Source organism: Aotus nancymaae, unplaced genomic scaffold (assembly GCF_030222135.1).
Source record: "Aotus nancymaae isolate 86718 unplaced genomic scaffold, 86718_ANA_hifiasm-v0.15.2.pri h1tg000009l, whole genome shotgun sequence".
Lineage (NCBI taxonomy): Eukaryota > Metazoa > Chordata > Mammalia > Primates > Aotidae > Aotus > Aotus nancymaae.
In genome coordinates, this window is record NW_026988420.1 from 6,250,848 (window position 1) to 6,275,189 (window position 24,342).

General features: G+C 41.0%; 1 protein-coding gene across 1 annotated transcript in view; it reads right to left on the bottom strand.

Moving 5' to 3' along the window:
• Positions 1-3,507: 3,507 nt before the first annotated feature.
• FGF9 (fibroblast growth factor 9) overlaps positions 3,508-24,342 on the bottom strand; it is a 33,201-nt gene continuing 12,366 nt past the window's right edge. The window contains exon 3 of the mRNA XM_012441861.2: positions 3,508-5,157. Coding sequence (XP_012297284.1) covers positions 4,912-5,157 — 246 coding nt within the window. The 3' untranslated portion in view covers positions 3,508-4,911. The remainder of the gene's footprint in view (positions 5,158-24,342) is intronic.

Here is a 24,342-nt window from a genome sequence, read left to right on the forward strand (position 1 = left end):
TAGAACGCCAGAGAATCTATAGCTCTCTTCTCCATACCCCTTCTCATCCTTTGCATTTCACCATCATCATCACAATCCTGGACCCTCATAAGTCCGGATTGTGTGCAGCTTACTTTCCACAGTTCCCAGCACCTTCCTTATCCCAGGATTCATCACAATGCAGCATGATGCCTATTTGTCTAAACTCTGTGTGCCACTAGCGACGTGTCTGCCTTCTTCATCCTGACTCCAGCTCCACATAATAAAATGAAGGAAGGAGGGAAGGGAGAAGGAAAATAAGCAGGTAGGCAAGAGGGAGGATAAGTATGGTCAACCACAGAGCAAGGGGACATCTGGAGGATTGCTTCCCTCTGAAACAGGAGTTGTGATTCTAATATCTTCACAGCCTAGGAAGAGCCCTCTTATTAGTAAGTGGTAAAAAACAGAAATCTCACCAGGCTGCAACCCTGTGCCCATGCATACATTAGAAGCCACAGACAACAGCCAGGAGGAACTTACAGAATGTTTTGCAACATCCCACAACATGGTAAGGAGAAAGCCTGCGTGAGTGTTTCCAAAAATAAGTTTCTCCAAGCTGGGCCATGAACATTGTCAATAATGCCTTCCCTTCCCCCGTGGGAGGAGGGCAGCGCCAGTTGTTCAGCTCTGAATGCTCTCACACACAACTTTTTCTTTTAACTCCTTAGCTCCTGGCATCAGATTTTCCTAAGTCTACTAATATCAATGGGAATTATAACCAAAACAGCATAGCTAGAAGGACCTTCAGAAGAGGACAGAAAAAAAAATAGCTATTCAGATATCCAGTTATGCCTACAAATTTTGTAATTAAAATTAAAATTTTTAAAACATTTTCCAATATGTCAGCTGAATATGGTTGAAGAATAATGAGAATTTAAGTAAGAATTTTCTTTTCCTATTAACCCAAACAGCAAAGAGGCCTCATAACTGGCTGACCGAGGAGCCAGATGTCTGTCTAGCAACCTGGTGACTAAGCTGGTGGAGAATACACATTAAGAATATTCATCTTCAATTTATTCCAAAAGAAAATTATCAAAGTGTCTATTTCTTATTTCTACATGATCCTCTCTGATGAAGAAAGGCTACATAAAATTTTTTTTCTAAAGACCTAAGAGCAACGATAGAGGCACACCGCAAGTAAAGGTACAAATCACACTTTGAGCCATTTATTCACACATCTGTGACCAAACTGTCTGTGGCCAGGGTCTGTGCTACAAACCTGAAGTCCTGAATTCTGGACTGTGTACTAAAGAATAGACACAATTTAGTGTTATAATTCCTCCCCATTCTGCTTTTAAGAATAAAACATAAATCTTAAAATGTGAAATGTCTATGGATACATGTGGGTATCATAGATCATGTAGACCACATGAATACACACGTACATTTGAGAGGGGCTCGGTGGCTAATATTTCTTTTAAATTCATCTGGTATACTCCCCCACCCCCACCCCCACCATTTCACTGCTTTTTCATGCAAGTGACCACAAACAGTGGATCTAAATTTGGCACATTTCAAGGTCAAGTGATGCAGCAAACAGAATCTGAACTCAAACAATATGCCTTTGTCCATTCACCCATCCACGTAAATGTGCACACACACTTAGCTTCGCCCGCTCCAAGTTCATAAATCTTCATCCCAGAACATTACTTGCTTCTTCATCAAATGCTTACAGAAAGAAGACATCTGGATATGTTTGTTCCTTCCCTTCCATCCCCCATAACCCTCACCCCCTCAACACACAGCACACTGTAAGAGCAAGGAGAATATGCTTTTTAAATTCCATTGGCTCAGGTAGGCACAGAATCTGAAGCAGCTCCAAAATGGACATCAAGTAAAAAAATACCAGTTTTCAAAAGTCTGTAATTATGTATTTACACGAATTACATAATCCTGTATGTATTTACATACAATTACAGATTATCAAGTAAATAACACAAGATTGTAGTGTTAATGAGATGAAATAGAATCAAAACACCAGAAGGAAGTCACTTGTTTATCTACAAAACAGGACCTGGCAAGGCAGGTTCCCCAGCACTGACCTGGCATGTCCTTCAACACTGCCCAGGGACATTCGCATGACAGATGGGAAGGCTGTTCAGTCCGTGCTCGGTAAGTCTTTGACCATGGTGCAAGTGTTGGCACCAAAAGACAATGGTTTGGCTATCTGAGCATCTGTGAAACCAGAACCCCCATTCCACAATGGCTCAGGGCTGCCATTCACCAGGCTTTGGGTCTCTTAAGACAAGAACTGGATGCAAACCCATGAGCTGGGGATGACTCACTCTACTGCTCAACAGACAATGCCCACACCGAAACCCTGAGCCATCCACTCTCCCAGAATGCCTATTTACATAAATTGCATGAGTCAATATTTATTTATTTACAGACCATTACAGTTTATTGTATCAATTGCCAAAAGCATGTAACAGTTTGCTTTTCTTAAAAAAAAAAAAAAGGTACTAAAACAAAATTAACTCCAAAAGTAGACATTAAAGTAGCATTTTCTAGGAATGCATGAAGATTTTAGTCTTTTTCACAATTTTCTTTCTTTTAGATTGATTATCTAAGGTCTCATGCTACTTTAAGACTACTTTTAGCGGTGGCTTAAAATCAATTTTTTCAGTGCTAAATAGTATACCTATGACATCCTAGAAACTTGATTCTTCCCTGTGGTCAAATGTTTAATATTTTTATTCAAAAAAAATGCCTTTTGGAAAAACAAAGCCTGAATATGTGCACATTTTAGCAGCAGCAAAGGGTTAAATAATAAATAAGAATACTACTTCTTGGAATTAAATGAAGTTTCTGTTTAGAAAGAAAAAAAAGGAAATAAATGAAGAGGACATTCTGAGCTTTATCATAAATCAACTATTTTACATTGCTTCTGTCCCCTTCCCCCAAAATATCTCTTAATTCCAAATATGAGGCTTAGATTTTCCTTAATGCATATCAGCAGGAGGGCATTGCCATGTACTCCAACTTGGACCACAGAAAGGCAAGACATCGTCACGACAAGTCATGCGCTTCTAGCTCATGACAGCTGTCACTCACCAGTGACACACATTTTATTTTTCATAGAGAATGTGCATCAGAGCAAAACAGTTTGAATATTAAATTTTTAAATTAGTTCCATAAATCCCAACACATGTTTAAACTGTCACTTTCCACTTCTCAACACCACCGGCTAGAAAGTGTCATATGTAGATGAGAATTTGTTATAAATTCCTTTTTTCTTAAATATTGCTTTAAGAATTTGGCTCTTTGCTCCTTAGTATATAGTAAGAAATAGTCTTGCTTGCCCAAGGGCAAGTTCCAAAATTATTGCTACTAAAGAAATATGTATTCTTATGCTTTTCAGCATAAAATGTTATAAAAGCCTTGTAAAAGATATTCTACATAGTAACATCCCTCTAAAAAAATTGAGTGCTTGTGGAGACCATTTTAAAAAACAAAACACAGTCAACAAGTATAATACTTTCCCCTTCATTGTCATTATTGATAACGATTTATTAGTTTCATTTTGCAAGTTTTACTAAGGGTGCTATTACCACGTAATTATGACAGTTCATACTGAAACCCATTTGCTCTAAAAGATGTTACAATGACCCCTATGATACTTCTATAATTTCATATTTGATAGCCAAGTGAACCAAAAAAAAGTTTACAAGTATGATCCTGTTAATGTGATACTTATGTCTTTAAAAAAAAATAGTCTGTGCTACATCCTTTTTTTTTCCTTTTTTAAGAATTCTAAATCAATACAATGTTTGATGTTAATACTGTCATTCTGGAGATCAGCTAAAATAAAAGCATAGTTATCATTTAGCTTTGGTATATTCTGCGATAGATTTAAACAAGTAAGACATATACCAACCCTCATATTTTCCAACCATTAAGTTACAATAGTGGAGTCACTTATGAGAGAGGAAATATTACAGACACAGAATCAAAGTTTGAGACCCAGTTTATCTTTAATCCTCTGGGATAAGCTATGAAACAAGCAGTCTGAAGAGTGAATACTCAGTGTCATGAGCGATGTGCATAAGTTTACAATAATATGGGCACAAAAGAGATTGTCGCCTTTAGTACATCAGGGTCATTAGAATTTCTCATATCCATGCACCGTTATATCTACTTGCATGAATTTACCACAGGTTCATAGCAGACTTTGCCATTTAATGCTTACAGAGCCTAAAGCTTCCAAAATGCCTATCTGGCCTGTACATATTTCATTAAAAATAAACTCTATATAATAAATAAATATATAAAATAAATAAAATGTTGCCTTTGGAATTTCTATAAATAAATTTAATTTTTTTGTTTTTTTTGTTTTTTTGTTTTTTGTTTTTTGTTTTTCTTACTAAGAGGTCTTTGCTTTAAGTTCACTGGGATGATACCAGTGAGAATTAACTGAAAAAGTCTTTTAAGTAAGACTGCACCCTCGCGCAGGCCACCAGCCAGAATCCTGATGAGTCGAAGTATGGCAGCTGTGCTGATATAGGATGAAGTACAACTGATCAGAAATGTAAATGCGTGTCTATTTCCAGCATGCATCAGGCCGCAGTCCTTTCACTCTCACTCCGCCCGTATCTCCCGCTACTCACACACACACACACACACACACACACACTCTCCTAGCGCTCACTCTCTCTCTCTCCTCTCATGATAAATCAAGCAAGTGGCCCTAGGCGGTCCTCCAGGAGGAGGAGCCTTTAAGTGCAGAACAAAATCAGCATGTTCCCATCCAAGCCTCCATCATACATTATGCATGCGACAAAGTTTGGCAACAGTGGAGCTGATGTGATGACACAGCTAATCAATAAGAACCCACCACATGAAACCTTTATAGTGGTTACTTTTTTAAGGGCTCAAGTGAAGAAATTGTCTTTGTCAGCTTTGGCTTAGAATATCCTTATATAGTTCAGGTACTTTGTCGGGGTCCACTGGTCTAGGTAAAAAATGTGTGAATTTCTGGTGCCGTTTAGTCCTAGTCCCTTCTCTCGGAGTCCCATCTTTATTTAATGCAACATAGTATCGCCTTCCAGTGTCCACGTGCTTATATATGTTTGATGAGTAGGTATTATACCAGTTTTCTTCGAACTGTTCTCTGAATACACACTCTTGGGTTAGTTTTTCCTGTAAAAAGAAAAAAAGGGAGAACATTAGGAAAAATAGCTAACGCATTCTGGGCTTAATACATAGGTGATGGATAGGTGCAGCAAACCACCTTGGCACACGTTTACCTATTTAACAAACTTCACATCCTGCACATGTACCCCAGAACTAAAAACTAAAATTAAAACTTTTTAAAAGGTAAATAAATGTTGCAAAATTAGCTACTTTCAATATTAAAAGTAATATTTCATTGCTACAACATATAACCTCCATGAAAAAATACTGATGTTTTAGCCCATTTTAATCATTTTAACGCATTTTAAGAAAACTGCCTAACCCTAAAAATTTAACTACATTCTAATTTCTAACTCATAATGACTAAAGTGCAAAAGATTCTACATGTTTTCTAGTTGAACTCTTGCACATACCGATCATTTAAATGAGTCAAATGCAAAGAACAACTAACATGATAGGTTTTTCCCATTTTTCCTAGAGCGGCTATGTGGCGACCATGCCGGGAGGGAGAGCCTGTGGCTGTGCCAAGGCTCAGATAACGGCTTTGTCTCTAACACCAGTATATTTTGTATAAAGTACTTGCTGCGGAGACCAACATTAGCAATATGACCAGTGACGTCAGATATTTTCTGCCCTTTTTAGCAGCAGCGTTTACTTACTACTCTCTAAGAGTGGTTCTTAAACTTCCGTGTGTAGCAGAATCACCTGTGAAGCCTTTTCAAGATGCAGCTTTCTGAGCCCCAACTCTTTAAAACTCTGAGTCAGCAGTTCTCAAAATACGCATTTTTTTTTTTTTTTTTTTTTTTTTTTTTGAGACGAAGTTTCACTCTTATTACCCAGGCTGGAGTGCAATGGCACAATCTCGGCTCACTGCAACCTCCGCCTCCTGGGTTCAAGCAATTCTCCTGCCTCAACCTCCCAAGTAGCTGGGACTACAGGCGTGCACCACCACGCCCAGCTAATTTTTTTGTATTTTCAGTAGAGACGGGGTTTCACCATGTAGACCCAAGATGGTCTCGATCTCTTGACCTCGTGATCCACCCGCCTCGGCCTCCCAAAGTGCTGGGATTATAGGCGTGAGCCACCGTTCCTGGCCCAAAATATGCATTTTTAACAGGCCCGTGGGAGAATTCTGAATGCAGAATTCTAATTTTCAATCTACATTTTAAAACATAATGCTTCTATCATGACTGAGTGAGTCTTCCTGAATCCGAAGTAAAAACAAATATTCTGGCCTTCCTTTTCCTTGAATGTAGATAGGAGAAGAGACCCCTAACTAAAAAAGCTACATTCTCAGCTTCACAGATCCCAAGAAGAAATGTTCCCTGAACCAGATCAGAAAGGTTCTGCATCTTTCTGGAAGGACTGCACCTCCTCTCCACTTGAGCTTTATGAAAGCTGGGGTCCAACTGAACCTCACAACCTAGGGCTCCTGGGGCTGCAATATTCATGGGCAGTAACAACCAACAATAACCCATACACACCACATCCCAAAGCCATGAACATGCCCCAGGCAAAAATGTGTGCATCGAAGCCGGCCCCTAGAGAAATAAAGCTTCCTCTTCTCACCGTTCAACTGAAACTTTTAAAATAAATATATTTAGTGTTAAAACAGTAAACACTACAATAACTTGTTAGAAGTAGTTTCTTTTCTCTTACCTACCTGGCACCTTATATAAATAAGAACACAAATAAGCAAATACAGATAAGGGCATTCGTTTCTGTCATTCAGACCCAGGGGACAGACAGTAAACTTTATATATCACCACAATACAGACGTTCTCTTTACATGTACGGAGTTAAGAACAATTTAATACAATGAATTCATAGATATCAGTTGGGTAGAATCCATCATCCCCAACTCCTTGCAGAGTAAGTCAGAGGAGCAAAGGAGCGGACAAAGGGAGAGAATTCGACAAAATTGATCAGTATCTGTCGTGAGGTCACCTTTTCTATATCCCTTCCCTAATCCAAAGGCTTAAACCACACTCAAGAGCTCATGAGGGCTGGCACTTCCTGACAGGTGCTCTTCTATGTTTTCGGAAGCACTAAATAGGTTTTTAACAAAACACTATCACACTGGACAAATTTTGCTAAGTAGGCTGAAATGGGGGAAAGCAGAAAGGAAAAACAATACATCAGGCAAGGACAAAAAGGATGGGAAAACTTTAGACTTCCGGTGCTGGGTTCATAAGGACAGAATGAATTGCAGAAACCAAGCTCCACCCCAAACTGAACTACTCCCATCTGAGGGTGGCCGGGAGAAGCAGCTCTACCCCACAGGAGGGGCGCACAGGAGAGAGGCACTCCTGTACCCTCCTCTGCATGTGGGCCCAGAGGGGTGTTCTTCTAGGGAAACTCAACCCCCTCCTAGGATGAGGAGATCAGGTTGAATGTGTGAATGTGACTTCTCTCTCATCTCTATTGAAACTGATAAAAGTTTAAGTATGTTAAAGACATTAATGGCCATTTTAGTCTTACTCCATTTGCATAATAGTCTCCTCCCAGGCAAGATCATTCCTAGCTAAAAATAGCTGGTTTCAGTTTGCTGTAATTAAGTGAAATTTCTAAACAAATTATGTGCATTTATTTTGTCATTAATAAAACAGACCAAAAGATGGGATTGGATGAGCCTTTAGTTCTAGAAGGGACAAAAAAAAACTAATTCAAAGTAAGCTGTCTTTTTTGCAGCAGGAAATCACATCACCTATAAACACTATGAAATTAAACTTTATTTTTAAAATGTAGAACACTTCCTCCCCCTTTTTGAGCAACAAGTGAGGTGCTACCTTATATTTCCTCTGCATACCCAGCATACCCATAGCACAATGGTTTTTCTTGGATCAGAAATAGATACATAAAAATTCCAGCAGAATATAATGAGTTTATGTGATGGGAAAGCCTGACTCTAGAGTCAGAAGCCTGGTCCTATCCCAGCTTCACTCGTCACTAGCTGCAGGGTTTTACAACTGGTTCTCTCACCTCTCTAAGTCTCAGGAATCTCATCTTTAAAACAGGTTAGTGATAAGTGTCTTCAGACAGGGTTGTGACAGAGATCCAGTCAGAGGACAGCACTGAACATGGAGGAAGCTCCCAGTCAACAACAGTGTTCTTAATACCATGTTAACATCTTAACATCTTAGAACGTGGTACCAGTACCATGCTGTTTTGATTACTGTAGCCTTGTAGTATAGTTTGAAGTCCAGCAGTGTGATGCCTCCGGCTTTGACCAAAACAGAGACATAGACCAATGGAACAGAACAGAGACCCCAGAAGAAACACTATACATCTACAACCATCTACAACCAGGATCTTTGACAAACCCGACAAAAACACCAATGGAGAAAGGATTCCATGTTTAATAAATGGTGTTGGGAAAATTGGCTAGCATGTGCAGAAAGCAGAAACTGGACCCCTTCCTGACACCTTACACTAGAATTAACTCCAGATGGAGCAAATATTTAAACATAAAACCTAACACCATAAAAACACTAGAAGAAAATGGACATAGGCAAAGACTTTATGACTAAAACACCAAAAGCAATGGCAATAAAAGTCAGGCTAGACAAATGGGATCTAATTAAACTCCAGAGCTTCTGTACAGCAAAAGAAACCATCATTAGAGTGAATCGGCAACCAACAGAATGGGAAAAAATTTTTACAATCTACCTATCTGACAAAGGGCTGATATCCAGAATCTACAAAGAACTAAAACAGATATACAAGAAAAAAAAAACAAACAACCCCATTCAAAAGTGGGCAAAGGATATGAACAGACACTTTTCAAAAGAAGACATACATGAGGCCAACAAACATATGAAAAAATGCTCATCATCACTGGTCATTACAGAAATGCAAATCAAAACCACACTGAGATATCATCTCACTCCAGTTAGAATGGCGATCATTAAAAAATCTGGAAACAACCGATGCTGAAGAGGATGTGGAGAAATAGGAACACTCTTACACAGTTGGTGGGAGTATAAATTAGTTCAACCATTGTGGAAGACAGTGTGGTGGGAGTATAAATTAGTTCAACCATTGTGGAAGACAGTGTGGCGATTTCTCAAGGATCTAGAAATAGAAATTCCATTTGACCCAGCAGTCCCATTACTGGGTATATATCCAAAGGATTACAAATTGTTCTACTATAAAGACACATGCACACGTATGTTCATTGCAGCCCTGTGTACAATAGCAAAGACCTGGAACCAACCCAAATGCCCATCAATGATAGACCGGACAAAGAAAATGTGCTACATATACACCATGGAATACTACGTAGCCATAAAAAAGGATGAGTTCATGTCCTTTGTAGGGACTTGGATGAATCTGGAAACCAACATTCTCAGCAAACTGACACAAGAACAGAAAGCCAGACACCATATGTTCTCACTCATAGGTGGGTGTTGAACAACAAGAACACGTGGACTCAGGGAGGGGAGCATCACACACTGGGGACAGTTGGTAGGGGTAGGGGAGAGACAGCGGGTGGTGGGGGGGGGTGGGGAGGGATAACATGGGGAGAAATGCCAGATATAGTATGCACCTAAAGTAAAATAAACAAATTAAAATTAAAATTATAAAAAAGAACCTGAATACACATTAGAAAACAGCGAATGCAACTTTTCCAGTTAAATACATGGGACAGCAAGGCCCAGATGTGAAGCAATTTGCGCCTGGTCCGTGTCACCGGATCTTGTTACTACGTAATGAAGCCATCGGAGCAAGAACCTTCCAGGAGCCCTAGCACAGCCACCACTCTTGGGACCAGGCCCTTCCACTTTTCACTCTTCACTGACGAGGCAGTATGATGCCCGCAGCGCCACTCTTCCAGTGAAACTTGGGCCATTTCTCTCGGGGAAGGTGCTGGGGAGGGTCGCAGAAGTAAAGGCTAGAGTTTGCAGGCTATGCTCAGCGATTCAGTGAAGCAACTCTTCTCAGAGACCTGTGTGTCTCTCTACTTCAAAAGGTAATTTTTTAATAATTCTATTCATTTTCAGGAGGACTAGGTGGAGAAGGAAGGAAAATAGCAATCATGAACAAAATTCCACAGTGGTAGAAGTATCACTAAGAATAAAACGCGAAATAGTTTTCAGTGCTTAAGGAAAGATTCTCATTTTATACTTTTTTAAAGAATACAAAAAATCCCCTTTTAAAAAAGTAAATATACTAATAAATTGAACTGACCTTTTCACTGCCAGTTAACACTGCCCTATTTCCCTAGCAGGCTATTCCAGTACCGTTCACATATACGTAACTTAGAAAATAAAGCGAATTAGTCAATTTAAACAGTATAATCGGCCAGGCACAGTGGTTCATATGTATAAACCCAGCACTTTGGGAGACCCAGGCAGAAAGATCACTTGAGGCCAGGGGTTCAAGACCAGCCTGGGAAACATAGTGAGACCCCATCTCTACAAAACATAAAAAATTAGCTTGGCATGGTGGTGCACACCTGTAGTCTAAGCTACACAGGAGTCTAAGGCAGGAGGATCACTTGAGTCGAGGCTGCAATGAGCCATGATTGTGACACTGCACTACAGCCTGGGCAACAGAGTGAGACCCTGTCTCTAAAAACCAAAAACAAACAAACAAACAAAAGAAAAACAGTATAATCTATAGCCAGCATTTTTCGTGATGGCTGAATCCAATTCCAGTTGTCTCATATACAAGAGGGTTATGTAACTTCAGTCAACAAGTTAAATGAGATTGTGCAAACATGACATTGCAAAATCACTGGTACATTTCAGCTCCTGCAACTATACCAATTATGCCACACAGATCAGCTTAGATACCTTAAAAATCAAAATTATCATGAAAAGCTAAAGATTGTGTTACTCATCTAAATCATACATATGCTTTTAAATAATTTATTCCTCTTATTGGGGATTATGCCAATGTGTGATTTTTATTTTAGACAGAGTAGCACGATTTACAGAAATAATCTCTTTATGATCACACTTCAGTACTTAGTGATACAATATTTAGTCAAGGTGAAAATATTTATGTTATATATTTCTACTCCAAAATTATTTTTCTAAATAAAAAATAAGTCAATAAATGCAAATTTGGATAGCAAAAAATATTAACCTATATTCTTATATAAATCTGGGAATAAAGGGAAGGGGTGGGGGAGGGAGTGTCTGCCTTCAAATAAACTATATACTCTAGAATTATAGAACTCAGATGTTTTAAAACTCACCACATGTTTCTAATGCAGACAGTTTATAGAGTATTCCACTATAAAGTGATCAATTCTTGTTTTATTGTATTTCCATGTTTTAATTTTTTTTTAGATTATTTAACTATAGCTGTTTATGGCATACCTATCTTTGAACTGTTGGATTATATCACTAGGCTTGGGTGGAGAATGTGGATTTGATTCAAAAGTCTACTAAAGTCCATGCTTTGGAACAAAATCTGGTGACTGTTAGCAACTATGGAAACGTCTTTTCATTTTTTATCATCAAATACCAAGCAGTGGGAAAAACTGAAATTAAAACTTCAAAACTCTTACCAATCCCATTAAAACCAAAGTATGAGATAATAATGTGAAAATTATAGTACAGCCCAGAGAACGCTTAGGAATGTTATAATACATAAACTTATACAGACACTATTTAAAAATATTAGACAATTTGAAAACGTGTAATCCACGTGGGCAACATTATGCTGGATTCGTATCTCTGTCCACTTAAAAAATGAAGTCAGAGTTGTTTCAAAAGTCAAGACTTAGTAATAGTTATTATTGAAAACGTATAGACTTCTGCCATGCTGTTATTTTAAAACATAATTTCCATATTAACAAACATATGGTGTCGCTTTGTCCACATGGTTGCATTTATTCTACTCAATGGGCCACTTAGACTACTTGCTGCTATGTTATAAACTACTACAGCATGTCAACTTATGATCAGCAACTGTACAGACACTGACTTCACTGCAGAGGTCCCAAACATGTCATAAGTTAATGACTTCAGTGTAATCATTCATTCTCATATCTATGCTTATTACAGTCATGATATTTAAACCTCCCTTCACCACAATTACTATACTCATACAGATGTACTCTTCCTCATTAATAATCTAGCAGTAAAGCCTTAATGAGAGTTATTGCAAGGATCAGGGTGATTAAATATAATGACTAAAGGACCATTAATAAGAAGCCAGGTCTTTCCACTCTACTCTCATGGGAGAAGTCCCCAAGCAGACAGAAAGCAACAAACACAGAGAGATTAGGCAAGAGGGCACTTATTTTATTAGAAGCTCCGACCCAGACTCAACCAAACGTGGCTCACCTTAAGCCCCATTTCCCAAAACCTCTAAATTCCCCAGTATTCCAGATGGGCCTGCTTTTATATCCACATTTCTGGCCTTCAAAATTGCCACCAGAATTATGGGAACAATTGAATCAGTTGTGTCTGGTCCGCGTAAACAAAATGAACCAAGTAGGTAGACCATTTTTCATTTTGTCTCATCAAAGTATACAGGAAACTAAGAATTCCTAAATTATCTCCACTCTTCCTCCACCTAAAATAAAAAAGGAAAAAGTAAACAGAAAAGACCTTTGCCTAGAAGCTGTTTACGTCAGTATTTGGGAACTCAGCGATAGGGGTCCCAGTCTGAATCTAATCACATATACACAAAAATACACACACACACACACGCGCACGCGCGCACAAACGCACACGCACATCTTCAGTGCTGCATGCTCACCAACCATGTGGTACTCGGTCTGCTGCTAAGGACAGAACCTGCCAAATGTACCACAGGACAAACTAGACCATTGAGAGGTCTTCCTTGGAAGCTGCCTATAAAAATGAATGTTTGTTTAGCAAATAATATTAGCTCATAAACTTTTAACACATGTTCAGAGGTGTATTCCCACAGGGAAAAGAAAGTCTTGCTCAGAGAATAACAGAATTCAAACTTTCAAAGTTCAATATTTACTTTGAGAAGTATTTTTGCTTGTGTTAATGTTTAGCCAATGTACATTTAATTGTTCCATAAACAAACCTATAGGAAAAATTCATTGAATTTCAAATCTTATACTAAGTTGAAAAAAAAAAAATCACATGTAACATTTTTCCCCCACAGACTAGTATCTGGTAAGAGTAGTAATGTAATTCAATGACCACTTAAAATGTACATCAAAGATAAGCAAAAACTGAAAATACTTCAAATTAAATATTACTCAGTAAAAACTGAGAGTAGAGTGCCCTTGAAGGATCAGATTGGCAGACAACGGAGGAGAAACGGAAAGCCAAAAGGCTGAGAGGTAAAACTGCAGAAACAAGGATTCGAGAAAGACGTTCTACAAAGACAGCTGACTCCATCTACCTTGTTTCCATGGTAATCATGGGAGATACTGGAGGGGGCAGAATTTTTTTAATGTACCAGACCTTCTACGACAGAGAAAGCAGACTAAATTCACCACATGATTTTTAGAAATAAAAGGACGGAAAATTACAGATTAACAAATATAATGACAGTATATGCTCAAAGACAAATTTTGAAGAAGTAAAAGATGCACAGAACGTCCCTAGTAGAGGCATGCTGACCTTCTAGGAAAACGCACATATAATCCAGTAACTGTGGATGAGTCAATTAACAGTCCCGGGGCTCCATTTTCTCCTCTGTAAAAATGAAGAAATCGGACTAAGATTTCTAAGGTCCCTTTAAGTCTAAGATTCTAGTGATTCAGTTTTGGAAACATCAAAACCAAAGTTATCCACAGTAACTCTGGAAGGACGTATTGAACAGGAAATGAAAAAAAGAGACTGCGGTGCAGTTGGAAAAGAGAGAAATAAACCCAATGAAATGGGCTGCATCACTTCCCCACTGCAGTGGGGAGTGGGGAGAGGATGGGAAACACAGACTGAGTTCATGCTTCCAGAAACCGGCAGAGAATGAGATGCTGATTCCGGGAGGAAAGGACAGAGAAGGAGACAGCCACTTTGGCCTGAGGAGCTCTCCTTCTCTTCCCTGCGAGACCATCGGAGGGATACAGTCTTCGAAGGCATCGCTACTTCCTTGCACTTTGGGGACTGCCACATCCTCTTCCCAACGTTGGCCTCAAAAAACATGGCTCGTTCATGAACTTTCTGCCTGATCAACAAACCCTACATCATGAACTGCCCAAAGAGAACTTACTGAGAAGAAAAGCCAAATCCCGTCAAAGTTAGCAATCTTGGGCCAGGAACGGTGGCTCACGCCTGTAATCCCAGCACCTGGGGAGGCCGAGGTGGGCTGATCACGAGGTCAAGAGATCGAGACCAACCTGAGCAACATGGTGAAACCCCGTCTCTACTAAAAATACAAAAAATTAGCTGGGCGTGGTGGCGCGCGCCTGTAATCCCAGCTACTTGGGAGGCTGAGGCAGGAGAATTGCTTGAACCCAGGAGGCGGAGGTTGCAGTGAGCCGAGATTGTGCCACTGCACTCCAGCCTGGGGCCTGGCTCCACTCCAGCCTGATGTCTGGTGAAAGAGTGAGACTCTGTCTCAAAAAAAAAACAAAAAAAAAGGTAATGTCATAGGACACTCAAATCTGGAGGAGCAGCTGGGCATGAGCACAAGGCAGAGAAAATGCAGCCCAAAGATCAATGAAGCCAGGGATCCCTGGGTACTATGTGATAGTTCCACATGGCTCTTGAGCTTCTAATTTCTCAGACAGACATAGCAGATACCTGTGTCCCCTCAGCACCCCCATATCCACCCAGTACCCACAGAGAAGTCCTGAGCAAGAATGCAAGGGAGATGAAACTGTCCCTGGCACCCTCCCCACTCCTTGGCCCCAACTCCTAGCCCCCATACACTCACATAAGCCCAGATTTCTTGGGAACTCAACCTTTACGCTGACCCCACCTTTTGATAGATTAACAGAAATGGCCCTTCCCTCCTCAACACTACGGTGGGACTATCTCTAATTCTCTGTAATTCCATTCCTCCAAGACACCAAATGAATATGCTGGCATGGACCTCTTTAAAAATTGTGCCTTCACCCTAAGAGACCATCTCTGATGATGGCATTTTGGATGCTATGGCAGCCTGTGAGTTTACCATTTAAAAAATAATAAGTATAATCACAAAGTAAATGAAACACCTCATAAATGTCTTTAATTGAGCAGATAAAATAATTGTGAGCAGCATATGAGAATAAAGTATGTAAAACTAATCTTGGTAAATAAGGCTTCATTGTTGACATTTTAACATATAACTTGAGGAAGGGCACATCATGGGTTTTAATTTCAGAATTCAAACTCACAAGAAACACAGTGTCAGTGTGTCTCTCGCACGAGTGCAGCATTTCCGTCATCACCACATGCTTGGGAGCGCGAGCATGTGCTGAGCAGACACATAAGCCAAGCACTACATGGGCCGCTCTGTAGGCATCATCTTCTCTAATCCTCACAGCCTGGCTTCAAAGTGTCTATCCCTATCCCGTTCTATAGCCACAGCTCAGAAAGAGAAGATTACCCACGGCTGCAGGGCCAGCGAGCGACAAAGTGGCGATTCTAGGGCCTGTGCTTCCACTAGCCGCGCTTCATCTCCAAGCTGCCACTGTTCAGCCTGCAAGTATAGACTAGAGTCTCCCATCTAAACACGGCACAATGAAAATGAGCTTGAAAGAGAGAGAAAAAAGGAAGAATACAAGCCAAGTCAATACAGCCAGAAGAAAAGTATCTGAAACACAAAAATTCCCATGGAAAACAAAAGAAGGGGGAAAAGGAAGGGAGGAAACAAAGTGGAGAAGGAGAAAGAAAGAGAGAGCAGGAGAACCTAAAGCTGAGAGCGGACAGCTGATTATGTGCGAATACACAACGCAACATGGCAGCTAAGTAGGCAAAAATAATGCAGGGCTACAGCACAGCACTCACGCTATGTACCGTGGGGACAAGGACGTCTTCGGTATGACCTTGGCAAGTCCGTTCTTAGAATACTGCATTGAGCTTTGGGCACTTCATTACAAAGAAGCAACAGACTTCAACAGAGATTTCAATAAAGAATTACCAAAAAAAAAAAAGATTAAAAGAGAATCAACTAATGTCAGATTGTAAGCATTTATGGAGAGCATGAAGGAAGACAGCTCTCAGCGTGGCTCTCGCACTTCGCGCCATAACCTTTGAGTCCTCGGGGGAAGCCCTCTGCAACGGGGGTGTCAGGAATGCAGACATTTTTCTCAGCCGGTTGTCACAGTGCCGCTGAGGCACACCAGGCCAGCAGGCTGACAAATGATGCTTCTGTGCGAGTTTAATTCAGTCCCTGGTGAGGGGGAGGCAGGAGGGGTAAGGCGACCAGGACACAGCTGAAGCTGCCCCAGGACAGTAGCCGCCACTCCACCCCGGTGGGGCCAAGGTTTTTGTAAGGATCCGGGGCATCTCTCTGGCCAGGAGGGGCTGCTGATGCTGACAGGGGAGGACCCGCCAATGTCAGCAAAGATGCCTCTGGCAGCAACTAGGATAAACAGAAGCAGAGACAAGATGTGGTGGATGAGGCAGGGACAGAGGAAAGACCACAGAATCTGGGCACATCCAGCAGCCTCCATGTTTCTAAACCCTGCAGCAAAGTTGCCTTCTTGGCTGAAAAGCTTTTTTCTCTACTGAGAACACCTGCCTGTTTTTCTCCACCTCCTCTGTGCATAATCCTGACATTCTCTCCTACTCCTAGAATTAATCTCCCTCCTGCAAGCTCTCCAAGCCCCTTTTGTTTACAATTCTATTATAACATTCACGCCAAATTATAATTCTTAGTTTCCATGTCTGACTCCCTCAACGAAGTTCCAAGTTCTTCCTGAATCAGCTCTAAGATCACCTTCACAAGGAAGTACATTTGCATTTGTAGGCACAGCTGATTCCCCTTATTAGAGGTAGTGAAGTCCTCTAAAGTCGCCTAGAATACTGAACCATTGCTCCCGGGGGAAATACAGGGTTGGGTTCCTGTGAGCCTCTGGTCGTAACATTTTTGTCAACCAACAGATATGTAACCTTGTTTTATGTGTGTTTCTGTTGAACGACACCGCATTTAATATGCGTTGCTGATTAACATCAAACTCACAACTAACAGCTTCTCTAACGCATGTATTTGCTCCTTAAGCCACACTGCAGCCTTCTTGCGCTTAGCAAAGCTCAACCGCACTTCAACACTATGCTGAGGATGCTTTCTACAGCAAAATCACCAATAAAAAGCACAAAACATGACACATGGCACTAAACAGATCCCGAAAAGGACCCTTGCTTCCAGCAGAGCTGAGACAAGGAGAACAGCATCTTCTCCAACCTCAGCTGGGAACATGTGCATGGAGGCTACGCATATTTTTTGCTTCTCTGCCCATGTCCACAAATAACCACGAAAGTCAGACAAATATTGATTTGGGGGTTACAAGCAAGCTTTAGTAAGTAAGTGAAATTTTAAAAAATTTAAAAAATAAACAGAATCTGTGAACGATGAGGATCAATGTATTTCCAGCACCTACCAAAGCACCATGCATTATTCGTAGGTGATCAATAAGACCTGTTGGCTTTGGGAAAGAAAACAAGAAGGGGTTGTGAGGTAGTGCCTGAGTGTGAGGGTAAGTGAATGCTAGTGTGTGAGTGGGTGTGAGCAGGTTAGTGTGTGAATGTCTAAGCAAGTGGGTATGTCTATGAATGGAAGAGTAAGCAAGTCAGTGTGAGTGTGAGGGTGAGTGAACTGTGAACAGAAGTGAGTGTGCAAGCATGGGAGAATGTGTGTGAATGGGAGTGTGTGAACAGAAAAGTGAATGTGTATGTGGGTGTGTAAGTGTGTATGTGTGGGTGGAAGAGTGCTTGAGTGTGCGAGTGAGTTTGTGAATGATTAGAGAGCCCTATTCTGAATCAGGCTGTGCAGCAGCATTAACTCAGGGAACCCAGGGAGACTACGCTACCCCTGGGAGAAGCAGGAGGCTCTGCAATTCAGGTACTGTCCACGACACTGAGGCTCTGGTTGAGGGGTTCTCCAGGGTTCCATGTGATGAACAATCTATTCTGAAAACAGGGGCGACGTGGGAGAGGTGAGGGGAAGGAGTGCCAGGATTTAGGAGGTCAGGAGGGGAAGAAGCCGGAAGAGTTTGGAGATGCTGAGTTGTGCCTCTCTTGTCCCTGATACTACTGTCACCTGGTTATCTTGCAGACCCTAACTCACAAGCTGATCAGACTTCTCCGTGTGCCCCATGGCTCAGGATGAGGGGAAGCAGGAGTCGGCACTGTCAGCAAGCCACAGACACGAAAGACCCTCACACAGACTTCTCAGTGAGGAATTCATTTTAAAGTGCTAATGAATTCAGAGGAGTTGCTGTCATAATGCATTCTTTCAATCATAAGACACTTAGAAGTGCAATTACTAGCATGTGAGGCTCCCTAACACTTTTTATCCAAAAAGAACCTTCTTATACTCAAAATAATCAGGAACCACAGGTCTACGGGTCAACTCCTCCAGCTCTCAAATACCTATTCAGGAATCTAGTACTTATCAACTAGGCTCTGCCTAGGCCTAGAAAAACACACAGGTGATTTGGGATCCTGCTGACAATACATTTCATTCATTCAATATTCATTAGGTGCCAAGTGCATGCAAGACTCGGCTTAAAGTACTGGTGGGACCATGGGAACCACAACCACCAAGTCTCTGCCTTCATAGAGCTCCACTTTACAAAATGGGGCAGCTTTAATAGGCGTCTGACTCAGGGCTTCCCAAAACTACTCTCTCAAGCTCTCTTATCAGGCTTCTCTGGCAGAGACTGAGGCAGAGGGACTTCAGAAAATGCAGCAGCGTGAGGCAGGGAAGAGAGTAAAACCCAGGGTGGGACAGAAGGGCGCTGGGCTCATCTGTGAAAGCTGCACCTGTCACGGGAAAACTCTGCTCTAGGATTCCTGAGAATGTTCCTGGGGGCCCACAACAATGTTCCTCCAAATTCTCATCCCAGACAGGAAATGTGTCTGCTGAGCGACTAACAATTTAAAATAATCCTTCCCTAAACCTGGAAAATCTCCAGACCTGGGTTCTATGACTTTGGCCATACTAGCTTGGAATGTTTTAAGTGTGCTTTAGACAATTAGTAAATGTAGCGACCGTGCTCAACACCATAACTAAAATCAAGCGGATACATTATTTTAAATGATGATTGTCCACTAACTAAGGGCCAGCAATATAGATGCTAAGGAAACAAATGAACCACTAAGTTAAAATTAGGCTACTGTAAAGAAAAACAATCCTCCAAAATCACATCTGTGTAAGAAATATTAAAAACTTGCTCCACTATGTGGTTAATTCTGGTTTAAAATATTCATTATGTAGTTAATTCTAGTAAATGTATTTTTTATTCACAAAAATGGATGGCCACTCTTAATATGCATATATATCAGACAAGATTTACTAATTTACCTACATTCAAATCCTGACTTGTCATCATCTACGTGACCTTCAATAAGTCACTAAAATCTCACCTTATCTATAAAACCAGGACAATGTATGGGTTCAATCATACAGCTGAAGCTACACTCCATATCATCTAAGAATTATTACTCAATTCTTTGAAAATTGGTCACACACATATGAAACACAGCATAAGGCAATGCTCTATTATTCAAAATATCTGTTGAAAACCACCCATCTCCAGATCATGCCTGATATCGGGTAGGTTACTAAGGAAATGAACCTTTCATCTCCTTTATGCAAACTGCGTTCTTTGTACAGGACGTGTCTGAATGTCTCCCATTAAAGCAATCGGAACTGAACCACTACAGTGACAAATCAGAAGCTGAGTGGTCCTTGCCATGTGGTGTGGTATACTGCTCCGTGAACACATAAGGTTGTTCTGCTTGTTCAAAGGTAGCTCCAAATTGCCCCTGCAGAGCACCTGTGAGAGATGAGGGGGCCTCTGATGAACTGCAAGGGTTAGCCTCCGTCCTCAACTCTGAGCCATGCCTGTGCAGTGTCCTCCAACAGTGACACCACAGATCCCTAGAAGGCAAAGGGAATAATCTACGGGGCCACAAGTCCTCTCCAAGAATGTTTTTACTTTGCCTTTCCATTTCAATGAAAAAGTACTAGAACTGTTTCAGGGTATCCAGGAGCCCACAGATGACCATCCCATAACCACATAACTGCCCCCCAAGAATGCACGGGGGTTAAAATTATTGTCAGTGCTACACAATGCTCTAATACTTCCACTGTCAGGACCGACAGGAAAAGGAAACGGCACGGTGAGTACGTCAGTGGTGGGTCTGAGATAGTGAAGCCCGATGAGACCATTTGGTGTCCTGGGAACTCACACAGGAAGAAGCGGGCAGGGGAACAGGTCATCCTGAGGTGCTCTGCAGAAAAAGAACCCTGAGCTCACAAGAAGCTGTGCCAAGCACCAAGGTGGATTTACAGTGAGGCAGCATCTTCGTCTCAGTCAGGGAACATCTTCCTTCACATGAAATCCACTGTGTCACCATGTAATTTACCGATCTTGCTGTTTGAGTTCTGGCATATATATGTTTTGAATTACCGTTGTCAAAGAGGTATAAGGAATTTATATCTAGTTTCATGTGTGCACATATTCAAATAACATAATAAAAATAATTTAAGTCAATACAGGATTATAAGGATCTGAGATACTTCACTGTCTCCTTTTAAAGAGGTGGGTATCTCCTTCGATTCTGGGACAGAGGGATCTGCAGGGTTCCTCTCACCTGCCCCACAATATGGAAGCACCATGCAAGAAATTTCTTTGACTCATATAAGTCTGCCCAGCAGAAAAAACTGCCCCCAAATGAAGTATTTGCTCAAAGAAACTTTCTGTGCATTGGAAACAGTTAAACCCCATCACACCTGGTTACTGATTACAGAGTCACATAAACCAGGGCCCTGGTACGTCCCTGGAAATAAAACCAAACCTACTAGTAAACACTTGTTTTAAGAAGCACCTGTCAGGATAAGGCTAGGAATGGCTGCAAAGTACTGGTCTGAGGCAGTCAGCACAAAGCTGGTCCTCACTCTGCATCCACAAGTTTTGAGCCTTTCAGCAAGTCACTTAACCTCTCTCATTTTCACTTTCAGGAGCTGACTAATTCCTGTGGAAACACCTGGACTCTACGAGCTCACAACCCTGTATCAGTGCTATCACTGTTCGATGCTCACGTACGGTAGACACCGCGTGTGTGTGTTCATGACAGGGTGAATAACTGGGTCAACAAACATTTACCACGTGCCAACCAACTGCACATAAATTGCCCTGCCTGGCCTTCAAGAAACAGAAAGATTATAAAGCCAAAGACTCTGACTCCAAAAATGTTCATCTAACGAAGAGACCAGCAGGAATTACAATTCTGGGCAAAATAATGTGCTATAAAGGGATACAAACCAGAAACGTCAGTGCTTCCGCCATCCCCGTGCCATACTCCAGCATCACTTCTGCAGTACACTCTATGTTCCAACATCCTTATAATGTTAGTGCCTGTGCCAGCTACCTTTTTTAATGAGAAGGTCAATTCCTTTCATTCAATGCAAGCTTCTTGAAGGAGATTAATTTTTTCATGACATTCTTTTTTAAGGAGGCATTTATTATGGTCAATTATTCTAGATGTTTAAAAATATCTTGAAGTCTGGGAATGGTGGCTCAGGGCTGTAATCCCAACCCTTTGGGAGGCCGAGAAGGGCAGATCACTTGATGTCAGGAATTTGAGACCAGTCTGGTCAACATGGTGTAACCCCATCTCTACTAAAAATACAAAAATGAGCCAGGTGTGGTGGTGCGCACCTGTAATCCCAGCTACTCAGGAGGCTGAGGCAGGAGGATCTCTTGAACCCAGGAGGTAGAGGTTGCAGTGAGCTGAGATTATGCCACTACACTCCAGCCTGGGTGACAGAGCAAGACTCTGTCTCAAAGAAAAAAAAAAAAAATTTTTTTAAGTATCTTGATAATACTCAATTTAGATTAAGACTCTGAAAGTAATGACCAGAGCTATGCTTCTAATCTTTCTGATAAGAACAAAAGTGACCAATGTTAATGAATACTGTAATCCCCTGGCCCAGTGTGTTGTGTGTGTGTGTAATCTAACATCCTCTTGCATAACCCGGCAGCATATTTTAATCATTACATTTGAAGGGTCATGTGACCTGACTTGCCTGCCCTTCCTTTTCTGAGGCTCCTATTTATTCCTCAAGACCCATTTTAAATGCTACCACTCAACCTCCCCAAGCAGTTATTTAAACACTCCTCTGGGACACCAAGACATTTGTCCATTCCTCTACTATGGTAAATTTCACACTGCCCTGAATTATTTAAAAGCATAGATATCTGTTTCATTGTTTTGCACTCATCACAGTGCTGGATGAATCATAGCTATTAATGTGAAATAAATAAATAAATGAATGGATACATGGATAAATTATCACATGAATACAATAATCAAACACCATCCCTGAGTTAGAATTATTCATGTTCTCCTTCTAATCGAATCATGATACCCATTAGCAATATAGTTTTCTTATTTTCTCATTCTAACAGGTTATCAGAATCCTGTATATTTTTCTGAAGAAGTATTAACCCATTTCCCTCTGACCTCTTAGATCTATTCTCAAGGTAAACCTGGGGACAAAAACAAGCACACAAAAGCTACATAGACGAAAAGAGAAAATTAATCCCAAAATAGGAAAATACACTCGAAATGAATTTCACTATATTTACACATTTACTTTATAAAAGTGACTCTTATCTCCCCAAATCTCCTATTTACCTTATTTCATCCTGAGATCAGCATTTTAAAAGTTTTTCTAACCAGTTAGAAAAAAAAAAAAAATCTCCAATTTAGTTTACTGAGCTTCATGAAACTTCACACAGATAAAGATTCCTGGAGGCTCCAAATGTGAGTGTATTTAGTAACACAACCACTGCCCGTTTCTTTCCTTCTCTCAATTTCATCACGATGAAAATGAGATATTTTTGTCACTCCTCATTCTCACTGTGACGTTGTCACGCGAGGCATGATAACCTCAAACCCAGTGGGAAATATGAGACTCCAGCCCCCGAGGAACTTTCACTCTTGCCCTCCCCCTCGCCTGCAGGGAGAACAGACCAAAGGGAAATAACCTGCTGCCCAGGAGCCTCCCTCCCAGCTCCTTACAAAAGAGGCGAAGAGATCTCACTGCACAAACATTTTGTGTGCATAGAGAACATCATGGGTCAGACAGAGAAGACTTGAGAATGAAGCCTGAGAAACTGAAACTACAGAATTCTTGGGATCCACCCAGACTGGGAAGAGACATTTCAGATATCTAACTCGAGTTCTTCATCTTACAGAAGAGGAGAAAGAGAGCCTGGTGCCTACTTCGTAGCAGACACAGAATGAGAGTTAACCATGCTCTTGACACTGTACTATCTTCCTTCCAGCATCAGCCTCATCCCCCTTGGGCCACACACACGGGAGACAACACAGGCACACACAGGCCAATTATGCATAGAAATGGAAGGTGGTGATTCCTCCTTCAACTGGAGACCTAAATATACAAGTAACCATACAAGGGACATACTGAGAGAACACTTCTATGCATCTAATGAGGGATAGAAATAAATCATAACTTTTAATTCAGTTCAACCCAATGAGAATTCTTCAAGCACCTACTATGTACAAACGCCACTGCTGTGCATTAGGAAACCTTAAAAAAAAATGTGGTCTGTGCCCTTTAGATACATTAGGAAACAGAGAAATACAATCGATCACACTGTAAACTGTACTGTGACTTCTGTAATAAGGGAGCAAAGTATTCTATTCCCGGGGACCAAAAAAACACACAGGAAATACTAACTAGAATAAATAGGGTTAGAGTTGGGGGTGTAATGAAGGTTTTGCAGAAGTGGTATTTCCATTGAATCTTAAAAAGTCCTGCTTCATCAGGTGGAGAAGGCAAGAGAAAGGCATCTGAGAGAGAAATTCACTTGATCATACATGTAAATCAGATGGTATAATGTATTTGGAGAATAGCAAATACACAGACTGGAGTTGCAAAGGTAAAGAGGCACAAGGGGTTATCCCGGCAAAGCAGATCCAAGCAGCGGTTCATCCTAAGCACTGGATGCCACATTAAAGAATGTGGGCAGTATCCTTCAAAGGCACATATTTGAAGGGATCTCTGTGCACAAGTGACACTCCTATCTGGGTTTCGAAGGTACTTCTGCCATCGGTGTGG